Below are 26,612 nucleotides of genomic sequence, written 5' to 3' on the forward strand. Positions count from 1 at the left end.
TACTCAGCATGATAGTTGAAATGAGATAATACAAATAAGCAAATGAAACATTCCTGTATTAAAGAAAAATATATTCCAGAACCTTCTTAGTGAGATAAGTACAGTGAGTACTTTGCAAGAAATGCTGATAATCTGCTACTTCCATGAAAGATGTCTATCTAGGATTGTACCAACATTTTTTTACTGACTCACTGAAACCAGTTGGTGAATATTATTGGTGTGAAAATGGGAAACCATGGAAAACCATCTTCAGGGCTGCCGACAGTGGGGTTCAAACCTACTATCTCCTGAATACCGGATACTGGCCGCACTTAAGCGACTGCAGCTATCGAGCTCAGTGGTAAAGAACCTCAGTATGTATGAAGTGGTATGTTCTGAGCTGTCAGTGGAGAGATGGCTTGGGAGGACATCAGTAGATGAATAAGTTTGGGTGGGGTCTTTAAAAGTAGGAAAGATCACAATATGAAGATAAAGTTGGAATTCAAGAGGACAAATTGGGGCAAATATTTGTTTATAGGAAGGGGAGTTAGGGACTGGAATAACTTACCAAGGGAGATGTTCAATAAATTTCCAATTTCATTGCAATCATTTAAGAAAAGGCTAGGAAAACAACAGATAGGGAATCTGCCACCTGGGCGACTGCCCTAAATGCAATCAGTAGTGACTGATTGATGGGACAGGTAATGCCAGAAGACTACAGTGTAGTGAGGCAATTGTTCTTGAATTGTGTGACGAATTGCTAGAATCATGCAGTACTATTTATATGGACAATTGGTACAGTTCACCTACTCTTTTCAGGGACCTCATAATGAAAAATACCAATGCCATTGGAACTGTATGTCCATTTTACAAGTAAATAAGTCTACATAAAATCATGTAGATAATAACCACATTAAACGTGGAAAGTATTGAATAGGTGGTTTTTTATTAAATTATCCTTGATATCTATACCTACTGTATGTCCATACCAAAAATTCATACCACCCCATTTTGAAGCAATGAACCTCAAGAAGGAAGAACTGACTTTTGCCTCAGCAAATGGAATCCTTGTCACACAATGGGTGGATAAAAAGAATGTACACCTTCTATCAACAGTGCATCAAGGCCAGATTTTGTGGAAACTAGAAACAAAAGGGGCAAACTTGTTCTGAAACCAAACATGATTGTGGACTACAATTCTGGAATGGGTGGTGTTGATTCGTATGACCAACGCCTTGCATCATACTCCCTAATGAGACGATATGCCAAAGGGTATAAGAAAACATACTTCTATGTGCTCGACATGGCATTGCAAAATGCTAGCTTCATTCATCACATGCTGAATAATGGAAAAATGAGGCCCAGCTTTTCCAGTTTCAGGGCTGATGTTGCGGAGCAAATTTTGGAGGGTATTGTTCTGCCTGATTATCCAACCAGAGGTCGGCCCAGTGCAGGAAGTACACCAGTGAGGTTACAAGGAAAACATTGCAGTTACTTCCCTGTCAAAATAACAGTAACAGCAAGCAAAGCACCTTCATCCAGAAGGTGCTAGGTCTGCTATGACCGCAGAGGAAAATATCCCAAGGGAAAGAACGAGGTTGAACCCCGTTATGAATGTGGTAAGTGTAAGGTGGCACTGCATGTAGACAAGTGTTTTATGATCTACCACACTGTGTTGAACTACTGTTAGAATATGAACTACTAGGCAAGTTGGCCGTGCAGTTAAGAGCGCGCAGCTGTGAGCTCGCATCCGGAAGATAGTGGGTTCGAACCCCACTGTCAGCAGCTCTGAAGATGGTTTTCTGTGGTTTCCCATTTTCACACCAGGCAAATGCTGGAGATGTGCCTTAATTAAAGCCACGGCCACTTCCTTCCCATTCCTAGAACTTCCCTGTCCCATTATCGCCATAAGACCTATCTGTATCGGTGTGACGTAAAGCAAATGGCAAAAAAAAAAAAAGGAATGTGAACTGTGTTTCAGTGTGTTAACTTGCTGTAGCAAAAGCGTTCCCTTTAAAGCTAGATTAAATTGCAATCAATGTACTGTCACAGTAATTTGGTGCAGATTGAAGGTAAAGTAGTCTATGGGTCAGGAGACACAATGGAATACAACTGTGTTGTAAACAAACCCCTGTTGTCAAAAATCCATCCATCCATCCATCCATCCATCCATCCATCCATCCATCCATCCATCCATCCATCCATCCATCCATCCATCCATCCATCCATCCGTGCTGCTCGGCCCAAAGGCCTGCAGATTTAGAGGTGTCATATGGTCAGCATGACTAATCCTCTCAGCTGTTATTCTTGGCTTTCTAGACCAGGATACATACACAAATGATGTTTTGATTTTAGTGTTAAGATAGGAGCTTCATGTTAAGTAGGACTGAGTATGATTCACAGCTATTTAAGACTGATTTGAGAATGTGAAATGGCATACAGAGGGGCTGCCTGGCCGAGGCAGTAAAGGTGTGCTCGGTTCGCCCGGAAGGACGTGGGTTCGAATCCCCGTCAGGAAGTCGTAAAATTTAAGAAACTGGATTTCCACTTCCGGAGGTTCATATGACCCTGAGGTTCACTCAGCCTACACCAGAAATGAGTACCAGGTTAATTCCTGGGGGGCAAAGGCGGCCAGGCGTAGAGCTAACCACTCTACCCCCATCACGTGTCGTGGTTAATAATGGTGGAAGCCTTTACCTTCCACTCCTCCAAGGGCCTTCATGGCCTGTACGGGGGGTGACTTTGTCTTTGTCTCTGTTTGAAATGGCATACAGTCTCATGCAACGTAATTGGAACAATTGAATGTTTAAAATTATTGTCCCAATGGTTAGTGGTTACATGTTATTTGCTCTGTTATTCAGTGTTGTTTGGGTAATTTGTGTGGTGATTGTTGTGGATAGAAGTGGTATTTTTCAAAGTCAGCCACTTTGGAGGATTTTTTGAGGTTGTGGTAATACCTACTTCTTCAATGGATATGACTCCCAGGAAGCGTAGTGTGATTATAGCATTATCTCAAAATACTTCTCTGACACAAAGAGAGTTAGCTACTAAATTTGGTGGGAATGTAGGCACCATAAATAGAATTATTCAGCAGTACAAACAAACTGGATCAATTTCAATGAAGAAAACTGGAAACTGACAGGAAAAAGAAAACGATGCCAACTGATGACTGTTTTCTCCTCAGGAGAAGTAAATTGAACCCTATGCTAACTATTGTGGACTTGGCACATGAATTGGGGGAAAGGGGAATGAATATGCACATTTCTAATGTTCACCACAGACTTCTGTTAGCTGATGGAAAAGCCTGCAAACCTGTAAAGAAACTTCTACGAGGAGAAATGTGCAAGAAATGTTTTTTGTGGGCATGCAGTCATCAGAGCTGGACAATGGAGCACAGGAATACAGTTCTTTTCTCTGACAAGAGTTATTTTCAAGTGCAAGGGGTCAGAGGGTTCAATATGTGCACTGAGTGAATGAGGCAACAACTTCACATAATTTGTAACAGACCATAAAACACCCTGTGCAGAAGATGTTTTGGAGGTGTTTCACACATGAATGATTGAAACCCTTAGTACCAGCTGAAGGGATGATGAAATCTGACCAGTACACCCAAATACTGCAAAGAAGAGTTGTTCCTGAGCTGCAGAAGAGGTTTCCAGATGGTTATGGAATTTTTCAGCAAGATCTGGCTCCTTGCCATACTTCAAAGGCAGTGAAAATAATTTTCAGTGAGAACAATATTCATGTTTTAGAATGGCCAGGGAACTCTCCTCACATAAATCGCATAGAAAATGTGTGGGCTATTTGCAAAAGGAGACTCGCAAAACTTGACTGTTCAACCAAAGTAAGCATGATAGAGTCTTTAATTAAAGTGTGGTTTCATGATGATGAACTGAAAAATATGTGCTCATAGCTCCTGGAATCAATGCCAAATCATGTGAAAGAATTTATAAACAAAAGGAGGACACATTAGCTATTAGAAGGTACTCAAGGTATGTATTATGTAAATAAATGAAAAATGTGTGCTTTATTACCACATTCCAACTAATTTGCACAGGACTGTACAATAAGTCTCAGTAGCCCAACTAAGATTAAGAAGAAAGTGGTGATCCTCCTTTTAAAAATCCTCGAAGTTGTTTTCCATAATTTTCCACTTCAAGAGCAGGCTTATCAGTATTATCAGTATTACAGTATTACAGTCTGTAAGATATTCAGATATTGAAGATGTATTTGCCAGGATCACCAGATCTTGATACCACCACTAATCAAACCAGTTTTACTCCTCAAACTTAATATACTGATATTGTATTTATAATACAATCAGTGCATGCATACAACCAGTATATTAATGGATAATTTCAATTACCTATGCATGAGGTACGGAACTCCACAACTGGAACATCATTGTCTAGATTACTGTTTCCATCCTCAGCAATAAGTATAACTCGTGCAACATAACGAGTGCCAGCAGTCAAGTTCTTTACGGTGATGGAAAACAGATCATCAACTGGTTCTTGGGGAGGCAATTCCAACCAGGTGTGTGATGATTTTTCCTTCATGAAAAAGAAAGAGAACAATTTTGAAGGAACCAAACAATTACCAAATTTGGGAAAGTAAAACAACTGGAATATTCTAGCTGCAAAGGTTCTATTGTAGTATAGTTCTTACTGCATTTTTTCTTTGGTTCCACCATGTATGTAAAGAGAAAAGTGCTCAAGCACTGGGAAGGAGGTACTTCTATGGGGGTTAGGAAGATTAGTAACCTGACATACAATTTGTTGATCATGGCTGCTAGCGCACAGGAACTACAGACCCTCGCAGAGAAGCTGATGTTGTCTAGCAGAGCATATGGCCTGGAAATCAACAGGAGGAGGACAAAAGTGATGACTGTCACCAGACAAAAAGCCAACCTGAGGGAGATGGCTGGTTTTGAAGTCACCTAGAAATCTGTCTATTTGAGTTCCATGATTTCTAACACAGGAGAATGTTTAAACGAAAACAAGAGAAGAAGCCATGACCAGGGCAGCCACCACAAAGCTGAGTAGTATATAGAAGGATGCACAATTACAAAGAACTCAAAAACTGCACCTGGCTCACTCCCAGAGCCTTCTTTAGCATGTACAGGACCTCTGGACTTAAAATAATACAGAGGCCCTTTATATAGTTTTATAAAAATGTATATAAAGTGTGCTATTTTAATAAAAACATAGTATTTGTTTAAATTAGAGAGCCAAGGGCCTAGATGTTAGGCCCCTTTAAAATACAAACAAGCATTGTTTAAATAGCTTACACTACTGCATATACAGTACAAATCTGCCATTAAAGTACCAATAAAGTACCCTTCCATTTTTTCACTGAAATTCATATGACTCCTAATTATGCTTGCCAACATGTTATTCTTAGCTGACATTTTTGCTAAATTCAATTTCCTGATAAGTTCCTTCAATCTCTCCTTATCGCCACAACCATTCCTAACTCTATTTCTTTCTAATCTGCACCTCCTTATTAATCTCTTTTCTTCTCTATTATAATATAGTGGGTCTTAATCATTCCTTAACAGCCAAAGGTACATTCTTATTTTCACACTCCTCAACAATTGCTTTAATCCCATTCCATAACGCCTTCCTTCATTTACCATTTTTCACTGATCATAATTACTTTTCAAATTCCTGTGTGCCTCTGTTATCAACCATATGGTACTGCTTAACAGTCCTACTTTTTACAAGCTTCCTTTCTATCACATCTATTTTTAGCAACAATTAAAACAGCTTTGTGATCACTTATATCACTCTCTACCACATCATTTTCTCTATTGACCTCATCTGGTTTTATCATCACCATGTGGTTCCATCACTTTCTAATTCAGTTGTCCTTCCCAGAGTAACTTCTTTACCACATGACCTTCCCAGTTTGCTGTGTTTGAGTCATCAGTCCATAGACTGGTTTGATGCAGCGCTCTGTGCCACCCTATCCTGTGTTAATCTTTTCATTTCCACGAAACTACTACATCCTACATCTGCTCTAATCTGCTTGCAATATTCACACCTTTGTCCACCCCTACTGTTCTTACCACCTACACTTATCTCAAAAACCCAACTGAACAAGTCCTGGGTGTCTTAAGGTGTGTCTGTTATTCTATATCCTCTTCTCATCAAATTTAGCCAAATTGATCTCCTTTCACCAATTTGATTCAGTATCTCTTCATTCGTGATTCAATCTACCCTCTCACCTTCAGCATTATTCTGTTAAACGAAATTTCAAAAGCTTCTATTCTCTTTCATTCTGAGCTAGTTATCATCTATATTTCACTTCCATTCAATGCCACACTCCTGACAAAAGTCTTCAAGAACATCTTCCTAATTTCTATATCCCCTGAAGATGGTTTTCCATGGTTTCCCATTTTCACACCAGGTGAATTCTGGGGCTGTACCTTAATTAACGCCACGGCTGCTTCCTTCCAACTCCTAGGCCTTTCCTATCCTGTCATCGCCATAAGACCTATCTGTGTCAGTGCGACGTAAAGCAATTAGCAAAAAAATTTTTTTTTTAAATTTCCATATCAATGTTCGAAGTGAGCAAATTTCTTTTCTAAGGCCTTCCTTGCTTGTGTTAATCAGCATTTTATGTCCCCCTTATTTCTGCCATCGTTAGTTAAAAAATCAACATTATCAAATGCCTTCTTTAGATCTACAAAACCCATGTACGTGCGCTTGTCCATCTTAATTTGGTCCTCTAAGATCAGACATAAAGTCAGGATTGCTTCAAGTGTCCCTGCATTTCTTCTGAAGCCAAATTGATCTTCTCCCAACTCAGTTTTATCTTTCCATTCTTCTGTAAATAATATGTGTTAAAAATTTGCAGGCTTGAAATACTAAACTAATGGTGTGGTATTTTTCATACTTGTCAGCACCTGTTTTTTTGGGAATAGGTACAACAACATTCTACCAAAAATTGGATTGTACTTCTCCTGTATCATATATCTAGCACACTAAATGGAATAAGATCACCATGCTGGTTTCTCCTAAGGTAGTCAGTAATTCTGAGCGTATGTCATCAATTTCATGTGCCTTGTTCTTATTTAGGTGTCTCAAAGCTCTGTTGAGTTACGACTTTAAAACTGAGTCTCCCATTTCATCGGCATCAGCACCTCTTCTTGTTCCAGAACAATATCATCTATTTCTTTACCTTGATACAATTGATGGATATGTATCTGCCATCTTTCTGCCTTGTCTTCTTTCCCCAGAAATGGTTTTTCATCTGAGCTCTTAATATTCATACACCTAGTTTTCCTTTCTCCAAAGGTTTTCTTAATTTTTGATTTTCCTATGTGCAGCATCTACCTTTCCTACAACCATACAACTTTCAACATCCTTACACTTCCCCTTCAGCTATTTTTCTTTTGCTATCCTGCACTTTTTATCTACTTCAATCTTTAATCGCCCGTATTCTTTTCTGCCGTCCTCACTTTTAGCATTCGTGGACTTTCGTTGTTTGTCAATCAGGTCTAGCATTTCCTGAGTTATCCCTTGATTCTTAGTTGATCTTTCCCTAACATTTCTTCAGCAGGTCTACTGACCTCATTCTTCATGACTGTCCATTCTTCCTCTATTGTGTTTCCTTCAGCCTTTTCATTTAGTTCTTGTGCAACATGTTCCTTAAAACAATCTCTCACACTCTATTCTTTCAAGTTGTCTAGATCCCATCTCCTTGCATTCCCTTCTTCAATTTCTTCAACTTCAGATGACATTTCATGACCAATAAGTTGTGGTCGAGTCCACGTCTGCTCCTGGGAAAGTCTTGCAATCTAGCACCTAGTTTCTGAATCTCTGCCTAATCATAAGGAAATCTATTTGATAGTTTCCAATGTCTCCAGGTGTCGTCCATGCATACAGCCATCGTTTGTAGTGTTTGAACCTAGTATTAGCAAAGACTAAGTTATGAACAGTGCAGAATTAAACCAGCTGACTTTCTATTTCATTCCTTTGTCCCAATCTGAATTCTCTTCCTTGGCCTACCACTGCATTCCAGTCTCCCATCATACAGTAATTATATTCTTGTCACCTTTTATATATTGTATTAAATCTTCAGTCTCTTCATATATTCTTTTGATTTCTTCATCATCTGCTGAAGTAGCAGACACACAGACCTGGACTATTGTGGTGGGCATTGGCTTGGTGTCTATCTTGACAACAATAATCCTTTCACTATGCTGGTCATAGCAGCTTACCCACTGCCCTATTTTCTTATTCATTATTAAACCAACTCCTGCATTTTGCTGGTTTGATTTTGTGTTGATAATTCAATTCTATTGTTGCCTGACCAAAAATCCTGTTCTTCCTGCCAGTGTACGGTACTTCATTTATACCAACTACATCTAAATTTAGTCATTTCCCTTTTCAGACTCTCTAACCTACCACAACAATTCAAGCTTCTAACATTCCATGCTCTGACTCACAGAAGATCAGTATCGATCTTCTTGAGGATTGCGCCCTCTCATGTAGTCTCCGCCTAGAGATTTGAATGGAGGATTATTTTACCTCTGGAATATTTTACCCAAGGGGGAAGCCATCTTCAGTACATCATTCATACAGAGAGAGATGCATGTCCTTGGGAGTTAAGTTCTGTAGTTTCCTGTTGCTTTCAACTGTGAAGCAATATCAACATAACTTAGCTAAGCCATGTTAAGTATTATTACAAGGCCATATCAGTCAATCATCTAGACTGCCACCCTTGCAACTTATGAAAAACTGCTACACACCTTTCGATGAAGCATTCTTTCGTCTGGTTTCTCGACAGATACCCATCCAGTATGGTTGCACCTATGCCTTGGCTATCTACTTCACTGGAATGTACAAGCCTCCCTTATCAATGAACCCCCACCAGACTGATTGCTGGAGAGATTCAGTAGGAAATAAATTCTGGCACCCATAGCAGAGTCTTGAATCTGATGTAGTAATTGTCCCTTGAAGTTGAAAACGTTGTGGATTTAGATACATTGTGTGAGGTAGACTCTCACTTCTCTTAACAATATCTAACTGCTACTGACTTCAGTTCTCTTGTAATGTCTATATCCCTACCTCTCTTTACCACATTACGGCATCTACTTGTTGACAATAACAACCACCACCGTTCTTATTCTGTCCTCAACTGATGAAGGCTACAGCTGATAATTTTGGACCAGTATGTTTCTTTTATGTATACTTTATTGATATGTGTGTATACAGTAAATAGCTGCTCTCCATCCATCTCTCATATGTGTATATTTCACTTATGATAGCTTTATTACCAAAGAATTAAAAGGTTATTAATTTTGCATAATCGTACTGGGATAAATACTAAGAACATTATATTTAAATTTATCTTACCTTATACTGAAGCTGGCAAAATTTTACTGATCCTCGACCAGAAACTGAAGAAATATTGGCCTTGAATACTGCTGAATTTGGATTAATGGATGTAACTACTGGCGCCTGAGACAGGGTGATATATTCTTAAAAAAAAGAAAAAAAAATTCAATTTAATTACCTTATCAAGATACATGCTAACGTACTGTACATATTATGGACATCATGCTAATTATACACAGAGATAAGCAACATTTACATATATCTAATGTACAGTAGGATTCCTGAAAATATACAAATACTGTAGAACAGAAAGGAAAAATATCATATTATGGTTTTATATTCCAGTAATGACTTTTATGGTTTTCAGAGAAGCCATGGTGTTGGAAACTTTTTTTCTCCACAAGTTCTTTCACATACTGATAAATCAACTGAAAAGAGGTTGTCATGTTTTCAACACCTTCAAATACCACCTAATGGAGCCACGTCAGAACCTGCCAACTTGGACTCAGAGAGCCAGTGCTGTATTTTCTGAGCACTTGGCCAGGCAGAAAGGAAGAAAAAGAGTATAAAACATGCATTTGGTAATTGTGATGATGATAATGCATCAGTGTTTGTGCAGTCCGTAAAATTCATCAGAACAGAAAGAAATGTATGACACTGGATTATAGTAATATGCAAAGGTATTGGAATTGTTATATGAGTGAAGTTTGATGGTTCTGTCACTAAAGTTCATGGGTTAATGAAATGGTGTACGGCTTTTAGTGTCGGGAGTGTCCGAGGACATGTTCGGCTCCCAGGTGCAGGTCTTTTGATATGACTCCCGTAGGTGACCTGCGCATCATGATGAGGATGAAATGATAATGAAGACGACACATACACCCAGCCCCCGTGCCAGCGAAATTAACCAATGAAGATTAAAATTCCCGACCCTGCCGGGAATCGAAACTGGGACCCTCTGAACCAAAGGCCAGTACGCTGACCATTCAGCCAACGAGTCAGTCCATGGGTATGATGTTCACTTGATGAAGACTGTCAATGTTGCATACATATACAGTATTTAGGACTACAGCAAATAAACAGATCTGCCTGCAAAGATCAAAGATGTTGTCTGGGTGATCTAGTATGAGAAAAACACAATAGCACCTCTGGAAGAATATCTCATCTTTGCCACTGATCTCAGTGGACATGCTGGGTGTAGGAAGGAAAAATATGCAGCCCTCAGCAGAGAAAGATACAGAACAAAGAATAATGATAGTCAGCAAATCTTTGATAACAGAGAAACATACAATCTGGTCATCATCCACACATGGTTAAAAAAAATGCAATTCACATTAAATTATGTAATATGGAGGGAAAAAGGCAAGATATACCGACTACATCTTCATCGGATATTAGGATTTCATAAAAGTGATAGATGTGAAAGTCATTCTGTATGAAGCAGTCACAAAGCCACAATGACAAATCACCTGCAAATTACACATCAAATTACTGCAATAAGAAATTAAGTTCCCACGAGGAAACTCTCATTTCATTTTCCTCAATTCAGAGTTTCAATATACCTTAGTATACAGTGGAACTTGGATAATTCAAACCTTAAGGAACCATTAAAATTTTCAAATAATCCACAAATTCAAATTAAACAAAAAGGTTACAAAAATAACTCCAACATTAGCTTTTATAAAAGAAATGTTATCTTAGACATTATTGGCATATACATACATATTTTACACTATACTTTATCTCTTTATAGATACAGTACAGCATTTAGTCTTTGGACATTAGGTATGTACTGAAAATACCATACGTGTTAGTCTTAGTGCCATTAAAAATCACGCTTGCTCTTTGTTAAAAAAAGTCAGATATCAGAGCTTGATTTCTTGATATAATTCTCTTGCCCATATTGTATTATTTATATGATTTAGTGTATGAAAAATAGAATAACTTACACTGTTCTGATTTTCAAAAAATAATGTCATTTGATGGACGAAATTGGATGCCTCAGCCTTACTCGGGATCAGTTGTTCTGGTCCTCTAAAGAATCGACATCCTCATCTCCAGTCAGAGAGCTCGCCACATACAGCAACATCTTCATCAACATTGACAAATTCTTCATACGAGATAGGAACAGACACGATTCCTCCCAATTGTCAACCAAAGGCACGGCTTTATCCACAGTCTCATTGGCACTGTCATTGTCTTTTATCAAGAAACAAGCTTTCTTGAAACAGTTTGTGGTTGTTTCAGCTGTCACCTGATCCCATGCTTGCTTACACATTCTTGAGGTTTGCAGAATGTCAAGTTTAATTTTAAGAACGCTACAGTCCTCTGTGAGAATATTCTCGACCAACAATCGCCTTTAGAAGTGTTTCAGATTTTTTATGATACCCTGATCCATGGGCTGAACAACAGATGTCATATTATGTAAATAATTCCCCTTCACATTTTCCGAAGGCGGAATGCTGTTGTAAGCAGTGCAGTTGTCAATAAAGCGAGCAATCTTCTGTTTTTCTTTGCAACACTTTTCATCTAATTTTAACAGCCACTTCTCGAAAATGTTGCTTGCAGACATGCCAACTTTCAAAAAATTTAACTACTATTGTGATCACAGTTCAATACGGATCAATCATTATGAAATTTATATCTTTTGACGTCACTGATGGAAGAACATGTACCACCAGTAATTCATTATAATTGACTACATTAACAACTCTATTTGGCCTACATATTTTTCATTAATTATATGTGAATACTAAATACTGGAAAAACCTGTACTTTAGGAACATGTGACTTCTCATCCTTCAACATGCTGAACACATTACAACTAATTGTTGTTCAACACACCCGTAGCTGACTTAGCCCACTTCAGAAACTCGAAACTAAATTTTTTCTCAAAGCACTTGCCTTGCTGAACTGATTTTAAGGTTAAAAGTTTCTCCAAGTTTGTTCAGACAGCAACGATCTGAACTGTATTTTTGTCTTTGTGACTCTGCTAAAAAGTCCTTTCTCATTCTGCATTGCTATGTGGAATTGATAAAATAAAATAGAGAGTCTGTCATACTTAAGTTCCCCATCAGCTGATTTCATCTGACCTACCATTGCCCACTGAACATCAATTCTTCCTTTTGCCAGGTCTGTTTCTTCGAGCTGAAAGTTACAGAACTGGGAGTGCAGAATATCAGTTTCTTTCTCTCTTCTTCTTCTTTTATGACCACATAGAATCACTTTAGTCAGTCCGTCGTTCAGGTCTCTTTGAAGGGATTGTTCGGGCTTTGCGGTCCTCCCAGTACTTCTTCAGATGCTCCGATCTTCATGCCCTTTCTTCAGATGAAAATATGCGTGTTGTTGGTTTGTTTTGTGCAAGGATAAAGCGGAGGTTTGTATTCTTGAGTTTTGTATTCAATTTTATCTTATTTGTGGTGTCTTCTGTTATAAGGCCTATTTCCTTCAGATCCACTCTTACTTCTCTGATCCATTTACATCCTGTTGTGGTATTTTTTGAGATGAGATTGTGTTGTACTAGTTGTTTCAGAAGTCTCGAATCCTGCATCCTAATGATATGTCCGAAGAATCCCAGTCTCCTCTTACGCATAGTATCTGTAATGGGTTCTAGCTCTTTGTACACGACTTTGTTAGGTATTAACTGCCACTGTCCATCTTTCTGGTATTTTTTGTTGATGCAGGTTTTTCCAATCCTCCTTTCAATTTTCTGAAGTCTGTCAGTCTTTGTTTATTCAGGTAAAAAAGTGTTTCTGCTGCATATGTAGCTGCCGGTTTTATAACTGTGTTGTAGTGTTTAATTTTTGTATTTATTGATAGACATTTCTTTTTGTAGATATCCCATGTTAATTTTTGTGCTTTAGCTAATCTATTTGTTCTTGTTTGGATTGATATTTTTTCAGTTAGGTTATGTGTTATTACTTCTCCAAGATATTTAAATTGAGTTACTATTTTGATTTTATTACCATTTATGGTAACTTCTTTTAGTTGTGTTGGTTTTTGAGGCATAATTTCTGTTTTTTCAAATGATATTTTGAGGCCAATTTTATTTGCAATATTTTGAAGTTCTGATATCTGGGTTTTTGCTTCTTTTATGTCCACTGCTAGTAATGCTAAATCGTCAGTGAAACCCAGACAATTTGTTTTGATTTTTCGGCCAATCTTTATTTTAGGGGGACATTTCCTAAATCATTCCCTCATTACCATTTCTAGAGCACAATTAAATAATAGTGTTGGGAGCCCATCTCCCTGCCGTAGTCCAGTTTTAATTTTGAATGTCTCTGATGTTTCATAACTAAACTTCACTTTTGATTTGGTGTTGGTGAGAGTCAATTTTATCATGTTTTTAATTTGGGGTGTAGTCCAAGGTGTCTTAAAATTTTAAACAGAGATTCTTTATGGATGCAATCATAAGCTTTCTTGAAATCTACAAATGTTATCACCTTATCACTGTTTCTTCTCCTGTTATAGTCATCAGTTTCTTTATCTAAATGTTCCGTTTCACAAGTCAGAATGTTCGGAAACTTGTTAATGAAAAATCTAAGGCTAGAAAAATGATGCCCTACTTATAGCAGAAATATTTGTAACTTCTGCATTAATTAAAACTTCATCTTTGAATGGAATTTTGTGTACCATGTAGTCACATGATGAAGAGAAATACTTTTTAACTGACTTAAAGAATATGCACTTTTCCTCAAACTTCAGAGTGTTCACCAAAACAAATGCAGAGTTCCCTATCATCAGATCACAATCATCCTTTTGATTTGCTGGAGTAAGATAATCTACAGCAAGGAGAGAGAAGGAGCTTTTAATACCTGTGGTTTCACAATCCTTGGCGTCACATTCTTCAATAGTTCCTCCAAAACTGACTTCAATAAGTGGATGTGTGGCATACCTGACTAAAGAGCTACGTTTGGATTCTCAAATATATCCATAAAACTTGAGAGAGAAAGGTAAAAAGATTTATGTAAATTTGATGAAAGGAACATGAACAGTCATTCTTCACATGACAAAGCATGGCTCTTAGTGTCATCAGTAGTTTCATTTCTTTGGGTGAAACTGATGACTGGGTTTTCCTTTGAACTGAGGAGTGTGCTTAAATGTTATGACAATGCTTCACCTTCTCAGATAAACAAGACACATCTGCACTTAGACTGTGCTTAGGAATTTTGTAAGTCTTCAAAGTTCCCATCTGAGTATCCTTACTCACAATTCTGCTCCTCAGTATAGTAACCAAAGGTTCCCACTTCAGCAAAATCATATCTAAACGCCTTCTTAGTGATAACCATAGAGTAGGCACATGCTTCAGAATTTTCCTGATCTTTGTGTTGTGTAAAGTCTGAAGTTCTCTAAACTTTTCTTTCCTCTTTACACTCTTTTCCAGATAATAAAATATATCAATTATACTTTCATCTACATTTATAGGCAAGCATGCTGCAACCCTCTCTGCAGAAAGATTAATTAGGTGACAAGAGCAGCCTACGATGATTATTACTATTTTTTCCGCTTCAAGCATCCTGCCACACCATTCTTTAATCCTACCATTACTGGAGCATTATCAGCACCAAGAGCTAGGCAGTTTTTTAATGGAATGCGGAATTCATGAAAAGTTGAAAGCAAAACATTGGCAATGTTAGCTAGGGTAACATCCCCTTCTAAATTAAGCACATAGTGTAGACAACTCTGAATTTCATTGAGTTCAGGTCTAAAAAAGGTTACAACAATAGGATATATTTTCAAGTTGCTTTTATTGCTACCATCAGTATCTACAGAAAATGCATTCATCTACAAATGTGATAAAAATTTGCCCTTTCTTCTATGCACATTTCTGTAATGACAGCTGCTGTTTTCATTCTAGCACACCCACACCGTTTAGCAATTTCCAAATCAGGAAACATTTTGCGAAACTAAGGCCCCACGAGGTCGGCACAATTTAAAGGCAGGTTATGTTCATCATTAAATGATGTAAATAAAGCCTCGGCATTCATTATAGGATTTACATCTTCAATTTTACATGAAAAATTCAGTTTCTGGTTTCTTTCTACAAACTGGACACTCTCCTTATGTTTTATCGTTCTCAAATGTTTGAGTATATCACATTTCCTGCCATGCGCAACTGAAAAATCACACCCACATATAGTACAGAATGTAAACATTGGTACCTTCCTAGATTCACTGAAACATGGAAGCTCTTCCCTATAAGTGCTTTTAAACACTGCATCATATTTCTTTTTTGACATTTTGGCCAAAACAAATATTAAGACATACAACCAAGAAGCATTACTATGTGACGTAACACAAGCACATATGCATGTCCTGCCCCGGTTATACATCTATAGTGTGCTACTTCTGAGGATAGGTTACTCGCTTGAGACTTCCACTTCCTACTATTAAGCTATTTGAGTATTTGAGTGCATTATGGACCAAAGAGGAGCGCATGGCTAGCCACCGTGCCCTGTTCTGCCATCTAATTGTGATTATTAGAACTACTATTGACCAGCCATACTCATCCATATATCGACAGAACGAGGAAACACACGAGAGTTTAAAATAATATGAAAATTACTGAAACTGCTCTGAAAATTGGGGGATCAGTCCTAGCGATTGGGAGATAGGGAAGAACCATGAAAAATTGGGAGTCTCCCGCTTAAATCATGAGATTTGGCATGTCTGTGCTTGTCATCCAAGCTCTTTCGCTGGATGCATACTCAACTGGTTTTATTTTCACATTTTTGAAGCTAGCAGATTCCCCAATCATCAACAAAGGCAGTTTTTCTGACTCATTCATGTTTGCTCCAACCAACAGTGCAACTCTTTCTTTAATAACCTTTCCTATTTAACATAAAGAAATAAATGAACTGGACTAAAGCCTCTATATATATTTATTTAATAATAAAGCCAAGCTTTCAACCAAATTGCATTGGCCTTTATCAGGGTATGTGAAGTTTTGCCTCCGACAGTGAGCAAAGAAATTCTTCGAAGGAACGTGGAAGTCATGCCTGTACTATCCACGGCCTACCCAACAAACTGGACTCAAGGATCGTCGCGCTGTGCTGTGGTGGTTGGGAGAGAAGTTACTAATTCACCGCCCTCTGTCAACAGTTTCTTGAGTGTGTCCTGCTGTGCCATGATGATGTTATGCATGTATTTCTGCAGTACAGGTCTCCCTGTATTTGATAACTTGAAGCCGTCTTCCCTGTTACTGTTATTTGGGTGCAGCTCTATCTCTATGGCTTCCCTCACAAGACGAGCATAGAAGTCTTTTACAGGCGCGATGACCTTCGCCTGGTCAAAGAGAATTTCATGGTCTGTACTGTAGAAATGTTCTGCTATGGCAGACTGGCTTATAGTATTCTCCATGGAGGATGAAAGAGCGACATTCTTTACCGACCTGATATGTTCTTTCACCCTGGTGGTAACAAGCCTCTTTGTCATGCCAACATATGAGCAACCACAACCACATGGAATTTCATACACGCCCTATGTGTCAAGGTGTGGTTTTTCTTTGAGCTTCCAGTCTGTGGTGAAAACTGGAATTATATTGTACTTCTGAAGAATGTGCCCTATTCTGTCACTTATACCTGCCATGTAAGGAAGGAATTCATTTTTCTTTTTGCTGTAGTCCTGGTTGGTACTATCCCTGTTAGGCTCCTTGATCTTCACAGCTAGTGTTATGTCTCCTGAAGTATAGCTGTTTTTCTTCATGGATGTTGTCAGTTCTCTCAATGCACTCGAGTGGTTATCATCGTCTGCAACATTATTCACCCTGGTAAATAATGTTCGAAGAAGAGCTGCTTTTGGCAGGAGTGGTGATGTGATGTGATTTGCATTTCCATCACCTTTTCTGACATTCTTTCGTCACTCATTCGCTTTATGTGCCCAAACCATCTTAGTCGTGTCTTTTCTATTCTATCATTCATTTTTTCCACTCCAATTTCTTCCTGGATTTGCTCATTCCTTATTTTGTCCCTTCTACTCTTCTGTATCATACTCCTCAAGAACTTCATTTCGGCTGCCTGTATTCAACTATCATCCTTCTTTGTCATTGTCCAAGTTTCTGCTCCAAAAGTTGTTATGGGTACGTAATACATCTTGCACATAGTTTCCTTTGCTTCTATTGGCACATCTTTGTTCCAGAACATATTTCTTACACAATGATAGAAACAACTTCCAGCTTGAATCTTCTTACTAATCTCAGCATCCACTTGAGCATTCTCCATTAATTCACTCCCCAGGTATTTGAACGTTTCCTCTACTTCCAGGGGCTTGTCTGCAAGTCTAATCTGACCTTTCCCTTCTTTCTTCCCTCTAGTCACAACAAGAGTGTTACTCTTTTCTACACTTATTTTCAATCCACATTCTTCGATCTTCCCATTCACCACATCCAACTGTTCTTGAACCTTTGTGTCGTCTTCTCCCCAAATCACAATATCATCTGCAAATAACAACATGTTCATTTCTCTTCCTCCATATGCTGCTTTTGCTGTTCTCATGATGTCACCCATTACTATTGTAAACAGGATTGGTGATAGAACACTTCCCTGACTCAGTCCACCAGTTATTTTGAACCAACTTGTCCTGCCAAGTTGTGTTTGCACACAACTACAACATTCCTTGTACATTGCCATGATCATTTTTATTAATCCCTGTCCAATTCCTTTTTGCACCAGACTGTCCCAAACTTTTGTCCTGGGGACACTTTCATATGCCTTTTCAATGCCAATTGAATGTCATCACCATATCATTCCTGCACTCCCATTGCTTTTCCATTAGTTGTCTCATAATGAAAATGGGCTCTATTGTTGACCTTCCCCTTCTGAAACCAAACTTATTTTCCTGTATCTGATTCTCAACCCTCAACCTGATCCTACTTTCCAATATCCTCTCCATTATCTTAGCAACATGGGATATTAGAGTAATTCCCCTGTAGTTCTTGAAAACTTTCTTATCGCCTTTCTTGAAAATTGGGATGATTATTCCTTTCTGCCAATCTTCAGGGACCTCTTTATTCTCCCAGACACTCCTCAGAATCTGATATGTCCACTGCAGGCCTACAGCTCCAGCTGACTCTATCATCTCCACTGAAATTTCATCTATTCCAGCAGTTTTTCCATTCTTCATCTTTCTTACTGCCATTTCAATTTCATCCATTGTAATTTCTTTATCCATTTCTTCATCAACTAATTGCCTTTCCTGGTCATCAATTGAATGACTGTCATCAGTTCTTATGTTCAGCAACTTCTGAAAATACTCTTTCCATCTATTTTGTACTTCTGGCTTTGTTAATATTATGCTGCCTTCATCCTTCACAAATCTGGTGTTTACTTGATCTCTCTTTTTGTTTAGCTGTGCATTTAATTCCGTGCATTACAAAGTTAGTCAACACTTAGTCAACAAATCGTATTGTTCCATATAAATTAAAAATTGTCAAGGTCATACCTGTGTATAAAGGGACTGATAAATTTGATCTTAATAACTACAGATGTATATCAGTCCTTCCCACTGTATCAAAAATTCTAGAGATAGTGGTCAAAGATAGGCTATTAAAATACCTACAATGTGATGACTATTTTTATCCTAACTCTAGTACCTACAATGCTGTGGAAGACATTATAAATTAAGCTACAGGAGTCCTTAGACTCATGTATGGTAGCATCAGGCCTCTTTATAGATCTTCAGAAAGCATTTGACACAGTTGATCATAACATTTTGCTACTGAAGTTGGAAGCAGCAGAGGTTAGAGGTTTAGCACTTAACTTGTTTACAGATTATCTCAGAGACAGGGTCCAATTTGTTCATTGTATGGGAGCAGAAAGCACGCTGCAGACTATAACAACTGGTGTGACTCAGGGTTCCGTTCTAGGATCAATATTATTTCTTGTATTTGTCAACGACATTGGTAACTTGCCGCTGTTAGTCAACACTTAGTCAACAAATCATATTGTTCCATATAAATTAAAAATTGTCAAGGTCATACCTGTGTATAAAGGGTCTGATAAATTTGATCTTAATAACTACAGATGTATATCAGTCCTTCCCACTGTATCAAAAATCCTAGAGATAGTGGTCAAAGATAGGCTATTAAAATACCTACAATGTGATGACTATTTTTATCCTAACTCTAGTACCTACAATGCTGTGGAAGACATTATTAATTAAGCTACAGGAGTCCTTAGACTCATGTATGGTAGCATCAGGCCTCTTTATAGATCTTCAGAAAGCATTTGACACAGTTGATCATAACATTTTGCTACTGAAGTTGGAAGCAGCAGAGGTTAGAGGTTTAGCACTTAACTGGTTTACAGATTATCTCAGAGACAGGGTCCAATTTGTTCATTGTATGGGAGCAGAAAGCACGCTGCAGACTATAACAACTGGTGTGACTCAGGGTTCCGTTCTAGGAACAATATTATTTCTTGTATTTGTCAACGACATTGGTAACTTGCCGCTGTTTGGCAAATTGTCATTATTTGCTGATGACACAAATATTTTTTACACAGGGAATTGTATATATAATCTTGAAGAAAAGATGCAACATGACATATCTTTAATTCAAACCTGGCTTACTATCAACTGACTAAGAATTAATCATAATAAAACTGTATCATATTTCACAAACCATTATGTACATTTCCTCTGGACATCAACTTAAGTTTCTATGACCAAGTCATACCTCAAGTTCAATCAACCAAATTTCTCGGACTTAGCATAGATGAGTCGCTAACTTGGGAGAATCACATCACAATGCTGTGTGATAGAATAACTCCTGCTATTGGTGTACTGAGCCGATTAAAATACAAAGTTTCTTGTGGACTGTTGAAGAGTATCATGCACTAATTGAAAGCCTCCTGAATTACATGATTCATATCTGGGCATGTTGCAGTAAAAATCAATTTGAAAAGATCAGTATATTACAGAAAAGAGCACTGAAAATACTCTTCAACTTACCCACCTTAACACCAACCATACAGGTCTACCAGTATTGTAATGTGCTGTCACTAGACGGTCTTCGTAAAAAAGCTTCAACTATTATGTTGTATAAATTGAAAAATGGACAAGCTCATACAAACATCCTTTGCAACTTGAATTCTGATATATATTCATACAGTACAAGAGGATCTACTAAAATTCACTGTAAATCATCAAAGTCTACTAAGTATGGCACTAATTCTTTATGGCACTACACTGTAAAGTTTTTCAATAGCCTTCCTGACCATATTAGAGAAGCCCCTAAATTACCCATCTTTAAAACCAAGCTTGTTAATTTTCTAAAAGTAAAAATGTCAAGCCTATAGAGTACTGATTTAGTATACTATATCACTGCTGTTCATATTTGGTTTTGATTACTATGATACCTTAATATTATTAATAATATTATTATAATTCATTGTACGGTGTATTATATTTTTGTCCTAGCAGCTGATGTTCTCAAATCTCATCTTTGTTGCCAAATGTAATTAATTGTACTGCACCATTATGAGCCTTGGCTCAGGTGCCTCTTTTGAAATAAATAAATTTAAAAAATTTAAAAAAAGTTATCATACTACTCTACCCTGCATATCATCTCTCAATTTCTGTGTGAAAAAGGCCTAGCTTTTCCTCTTTTCTTCCTCCACTACTTTCTTGGCCAAATTCTTGGCCTCCACATATTTTCTTCTACTTTCTTCAGTTTTAGATGTTTTTCATGCTTTCCATGCCATTTTCTTTTCCTTCACTTTAATCTTTACCCTATCACTCCACCAGTGTGTCTCTTTGTCTTTCATATTTCCTGATGTTCTACCACATACCTTTTCTGCACAGCCAACCAGTGCTTCCTTAAATCTTTTCCATTCATCTTCAACATTCCCCACCTCCGTCCTGGGTACCAAGGGTATTATTTCCCTTTGAAATTCTTCTTGTATGCTTTTCTCCTTCAACTTCCATACTTTAATTCTTTTCTCTCTTCTTAAAGGGGTTTTTTCAATCTTCCCCACTTTCAATTTTCCTATCACAACTCTATGATCTCCACCAAAGGCTTCTTCAGGCATGGCTGTAACATCTAAAAGGTTCTTCTGGTGTTCTTTCTCTATTATTGTATAATCAATCATGGTCTTTGTTCGTCTGTCTCCCCAACCATACCTTGCAATCTTCTTCCTAAATCAGGTGTTTCCAACAATAATTTGGTTCCTCATGCAAAAATCCACCAACAACTCACCTTCTGGATTTACATTTCCATATCCAAATCGTCATCCCATTCCAACTTGTGCATTTAGATCTCCCATCAATAGCACTTCCTTCTTCTATCAGTCTCTCCACTTCCTCTAAGAAGTCCTCTAGATGTTCATCTATGCAACCCGTTTGTGGGGCATACAACTGAAATAGATCTTTCATGCCATTTTCAAACTGAAGTCTCATCACCATCATCCTATTGCTGACATATTTTGTATATTCCACATATTCTTGGATTTCTTTTCTAAGTATGATGGCCACTCCATTTTTTGCTTCAGGTCCTCTGCTGCAATACAGCCTGTATCCTTCTCTCAGAGGAATCTCCCCCATACCCCTCTTCTTGGTCTCACACAGTCCAAGTATGGCTGTATCTGTATCTATCATGAATTCAACCGGTTCTTCTGTCCCATCAGCGCCTGTTGCAATCTTGATGTACTTTGGTGCTAGTTGCCCATTTCTCACAGTTCTTCCAGCACCTGAAGAACTGCGCATCGCTTTTAGCAGGGGATGCCCTAACCTTCTCTGAGGCACCACATCTGCTTTGTCCATATAGGCTATTGTTATGATGGGCTCGCCACACCCCAAGGCATTTTGTACCTACTGCCAGGTTCAAAATTAGGCTGTCCCTAACATGGAGACAGAAGCCTTTCATAGCTGCTCCTCTGGAGTACAGACGATACGGGTTTACCCATTCTGCCATCTCCGCTGTACCGAAGTCCACCTTCTCTGCCGTAGTTGCCCTTGAGATCTTCAATCATAACCCTGAGCTGGGGCCCATACCAGATGTTACACACTGGGTCAGTGTGCTCTGGGACTCACATAGGCAGGGGTGCCGCTCCCTGGGTAGGGGTGCCAGCGAAGAGTGTCCTTACCTGCTACCTAAATGTAATAACATATTATGAAGCATAATTTGGAATTAGGGATGGAAGTTGTAGGAGGCAGTGGTGGGGAGGGGAGGGGAGGGGAGGGGAGGGGCGGTGTGGGGAGGGGAGGGGAGGGGAGGGGTTGTTGCCATTACAAATGAAAATAACAAGTGCCACAGTAGACAGTTGAGAATAATAATCCAGACTTAAAATGGCACACTAGTTGGAAAAGATTCACCATCCCTGCTCTAAATAAAAAATCAGATGTAAGGCTTTTCAGGCGTTTGCTCTATTAACCAGCGTTTCGTCTTAGGTCTGACACCAGACTCATCAAACCAAATTAATTCTTCTGAAAATGATACATACAATTTTTAAACAAATGTAAGAACATTGCAACCATTAATTTAGGCTTTTAGGAAAACTTAGTTTCTATGAATAAGGAAAAAAAAAAAACAATCATTTTAACATTCACTGGGCTCAGAGAGCTACATCTGGCGAGAGAAAGATCGTGGAGCAGAGAAGCAATCTTGCTGAGTGAAATGGAATGTAACACATTGCTGGGAATAAAAGTAAGCAACTGATGGAATATGACAAACTATGTGTAACAGGTAAGCAGGTTCCCGGGTGTTCAGATATCCACACTCAATGTAACAGTTACTCGGGTACTCAATTACTCTGGTCTTGTCATCAGCAGCCCTAACAGGAGCACAATGCAAGCTGGAGGTGTGACATACATGGAACATTCTGCACTAACAGGCAAGTGGTCCACGACATGTCATGCAGGTCATTTTACTCTATCAGGATAATATAGCAATATTATAATATTTTTCTCTCTTATATCAACAGTTCATTGTGTACCTAATATGGTTTCTGGGATGATAAACAGTAAATTACCATTATAGGCTTACAATGAGCATGCCTCAAGTAGTAGCAGAGTGCAGTTTAGTAAAATGATATACTGTACATAGGTCAACACCTCTTCCTCCTTTCTTTTCAGAACCTTTATATGTCATTAGTACCATTACTTACTTTCTTGGCATAGTGGAGGATAATATCCTGGTCTGCATCCACTATCACATTCTCCTGTATAAATGTTGCAGTACCCTGTGTGGCAGTGACCGCATGGCATCCTGCAGCTGGCACCATAATAACCTTCTGGACAAACTGAAACACAAGATATACAATAACAAGCGTGATGGTGGTGACTGTTATTTCAGGACTGCGACTGTTATGTCACAGTTTACAAATATGTTAAAAGAGGTGAAAGTTGACAAATACAAAGCTAACAACTTTAATAACTAAATTCAGAAAAGATAACGCATAAAATTACAACCTAAATTTTAAAAATGTGCATCAAAAGGGTACAAAGCCTTCACCTTCCACTTTCCCAATGATCTGCTTCACCGAGTTCGATAGCTGCAGTCGCTTAAGTGCGGCCAGTATACAGTATTCAGGAGGTAGAGGGTTCGAACCCCACTGTCGGCAGCCTTAAAGATGGTTTTCCGTGGTTTCCCATTTTCACACCAGGCAAATGCTGGCTGGGGCTGTACCTTAATTAAGGCCATGGCCACTTCCTTCTCACTCCTAGCCCTTTCCTGTCCCATCATCGCAATATGACTTATCTGTGTCGGTGCGACGTAAAGCAACTTGCAAAAAAAAAAAAAAAAAAAAAAATACAAACGGATCTGCTTGGAGCATGGAGATGAATTTGATTTGCCTTGCTTTTCTTTCAACTGAGGAGCATCCAGGCAAGACCGAGCTTGACCAAAACAATTGAAAATGTTAATAAACATTGGTTTTGATACATTAGTATTGTTTGAATGAATTTCTCAACTGAAATCTGACCAAAACAAAACATATCCTTCTAACATTGAAGGTACAAAAATGTAGGCCTGAGATAAAGCAGATTTGCCACAAACATTGGTCTAAGCAATTAAAAACATGTCCAAACCTCCAATCAGGCCCACTGTTTGTCACGTGACTTCCTGCCTCCTGTCTCCCTGTAGGGTGAAGAACTAAGCAGATCTAAGATCTAAGCAAAAACAAACAACTCACAAATGCTTTGGGGAAAATCAAACAAGTTCTTTTTTACACATGGTACCAGTAATATTTAATTGTCATTGATTTTTGACCTGTGCCAGTTATACCAGAAGCTTTCCTGTGTCTATAACAAAATATTTGAAAAGTGGCATATTTGAAAGCTGTGATCCATTTGCTATTCTGGAATGTCTGGATCTGATGGACATATCTGATTTTGTCTGGATGCTCTTTAATTCCCAGTACTGGAGCATAATTCTAGCCTGCCATGACAATACTTTTACAGATTTGCACTGACTGATGAGAAACTTTCTAAGAGTTGACGAGCAACGTCTAGGAATGAAAGGTATACCACACTAACAACCTAAGGAAAATGTCAAGAGTGTTAGCACGACCAGGGATAAAATAAGTTAAAGGACAACTTACGAATTATCCCAACCAAAGGCCGTCGCAGACTGTGGAAGCTCTGGACACAAGAGGCCAAGCGAATCAACTTAAAATAAGCTTACTTAATTAATTGGCTGAAATAATAACTCAAAATAAATTAATCAAACCAGATTTAATTAGGAAAATAATTTAAAAATTTTCGACCACAAACAAAATAACAAATGAATTACCACCGCACAATGAACGTGCACACCATTCAGAAAAATTAATTAAGGATATTAATTGAAAATAAATTATTTTAACACTGACTCAAATTGCCAGGATGCAGTAAATGTTTTGAAAATAAACAAACGTAGGGCAATTGAAGATTTAAAATCTTAAGACAACTATTTTGAAAGAAGCTTGAAAACTTTCCTAATGAAATTCTCCGTCACTCCAGGCCTGCATTTAAAATTAATCAAATCGAAGAAAAGGCATGACTTCATTTAATACCAAGAAATTATTCGAAACATGGGCAAAAATCCATAATTAGGATAAATAACCAAATACTCACCAATGAACGGTAGCTTAAACCAAAAGAATTAATCAAGCTCAACGAAAAACTTTCCACACGCACAAGGATCTACACCAAAAATCAGCAGAATAATGGTTTCCAATAATACGACGATACTTAAATGTCAATGTCAACACGGTAGGCCACGGTAAGTTTGCATTCTGTTACACAGATGTAACAGATGACGAGCACCGAAATCAAAACAAGCACTTGAAGTACCGAGGAAGTCATTAGAAGTCCTACATTAAACTCGCACAGATTCTATTTTAGTAGCCCGACATTCGCTTGAAAATATTATAATTAAAAAAATAACTTGCTTTGGTGCACCAAACTAAAATTAATTGAAGTCAAGAAGGTAAACAAATGCCAACATGATCATTACAACACTGAAGCCTAAAACAAATATTATCATGTTACAAGATTTTTATGAAGACCTGTTTTAGGAAGTTAATTTCTTTTAAAAACACATGCCCAATTTCACATACGAATTTAAATATCTCCGCGTATTAACACAATTATCTAATCCATTCCTTGGTCGCTTAGTTGACTACAAAGATGGATGCACCTTACTTAGGAGGTCGAAGAAAACAAATATACAACTAAAAAATTCAGAATATTCAGGCCTATCGCCCAGATGGACAATCCATCACCCATGGTCTAGTTTCTCGACCATCTCCTCTTCTTGCATCTTGATTTACTAGTCTTCTTAAAGCACAATCAGTAGAGAATCGGTTCCTCCGTCTTCAGACTACAAATCAATAATCGGAACAACTGCTATCTGCATTGTCGACAGACTACGACAGAGAAAGCTTCACATCTAGCGCCCAGATAGCACCACAACTAGCTACCTCGCAGCTTAAATTCCAAGTCGACCGCTAGATAGCACACCATCATCAATTATAGAAGTCCATGGAATTCTGAAGTTTGAATACACGGTGGGCCAGACAAGAAAATAGACACATAACCAAATGCATCGTACCATCGCGAAGAATAATTTTAAATCCATTACAGCCTCCCCCCCGAAACCATCAACTTGGGGTGGGGTATAACAAGTAGTCATAGATAAAAACCATCTGTTGTCTCAAGAATATATGTAAGAAAAGTTCCATCTAGAATAATTTAACATAAACACTTCTCCAGGAGAGCAGAGGTATACTTGGGTGAGGTATAACAGGGATACAGACCACACGCAGTTGTTTAGTGTTCAATTAAGTCCAGTTTTCACGCGCAATATCATCAGCA

The 26,612-nt window shown here is 38.2% G+C and overlaps 1 protein-coding gene across 2 annotated transcripts in view; it reads right to left on the bottom strand.

The window, feature by feature from the left end:
• The window catches only part of LOC136876466 (uncharacterized), a 468,653-nt gene that overhangs the window by 84,973 nt on the left and 357,068 nt on the right, over positions 1 to 26,612 (bottom strand). For both annotated transcript variants that reach the window (XR_011018471.1, XM_068228445.1), the window contains exons 15-17: positions 23,423 to 23,557; positions 9,345 to 9,469; positions 4,346 to 4,532 (exon numbers count right to left, since the gene is read on the bottom strand). Coding sequence is in view for 1 of the 2 variants with exons in the window: in XM_068228445.1 (XP_068084546.1) it covers positions 4,346 to 4,532; positions 9,345 to 9,469; positions 23,423 to 23,557 (447 nt within the window). In the remaining variant the exon portion in view is untranslated. The remainder of the gene's footprint in view (positions 1 to 4,345; positions 4,533 to 9,344; positions 9,470 to 23,422; positions 23,558 to 26,612) is intronic.

The sequence above is a fragment of the Anabrus simplex genome, chromosome 6, assembly GCF_040414725.1.
Source record: "Anabrus simplex isolate iqAnaSimp1 chromosome 6, ASM4041472v1, whole genome shotgun sequence".
Taxonomy (NCBI): domain Eukaryota; kingdom Metazoa; phylum Arthropoda; class Insecta; order Orthoptera; family Tettigoniidae; genus Anabrus; species Anabrus simplex.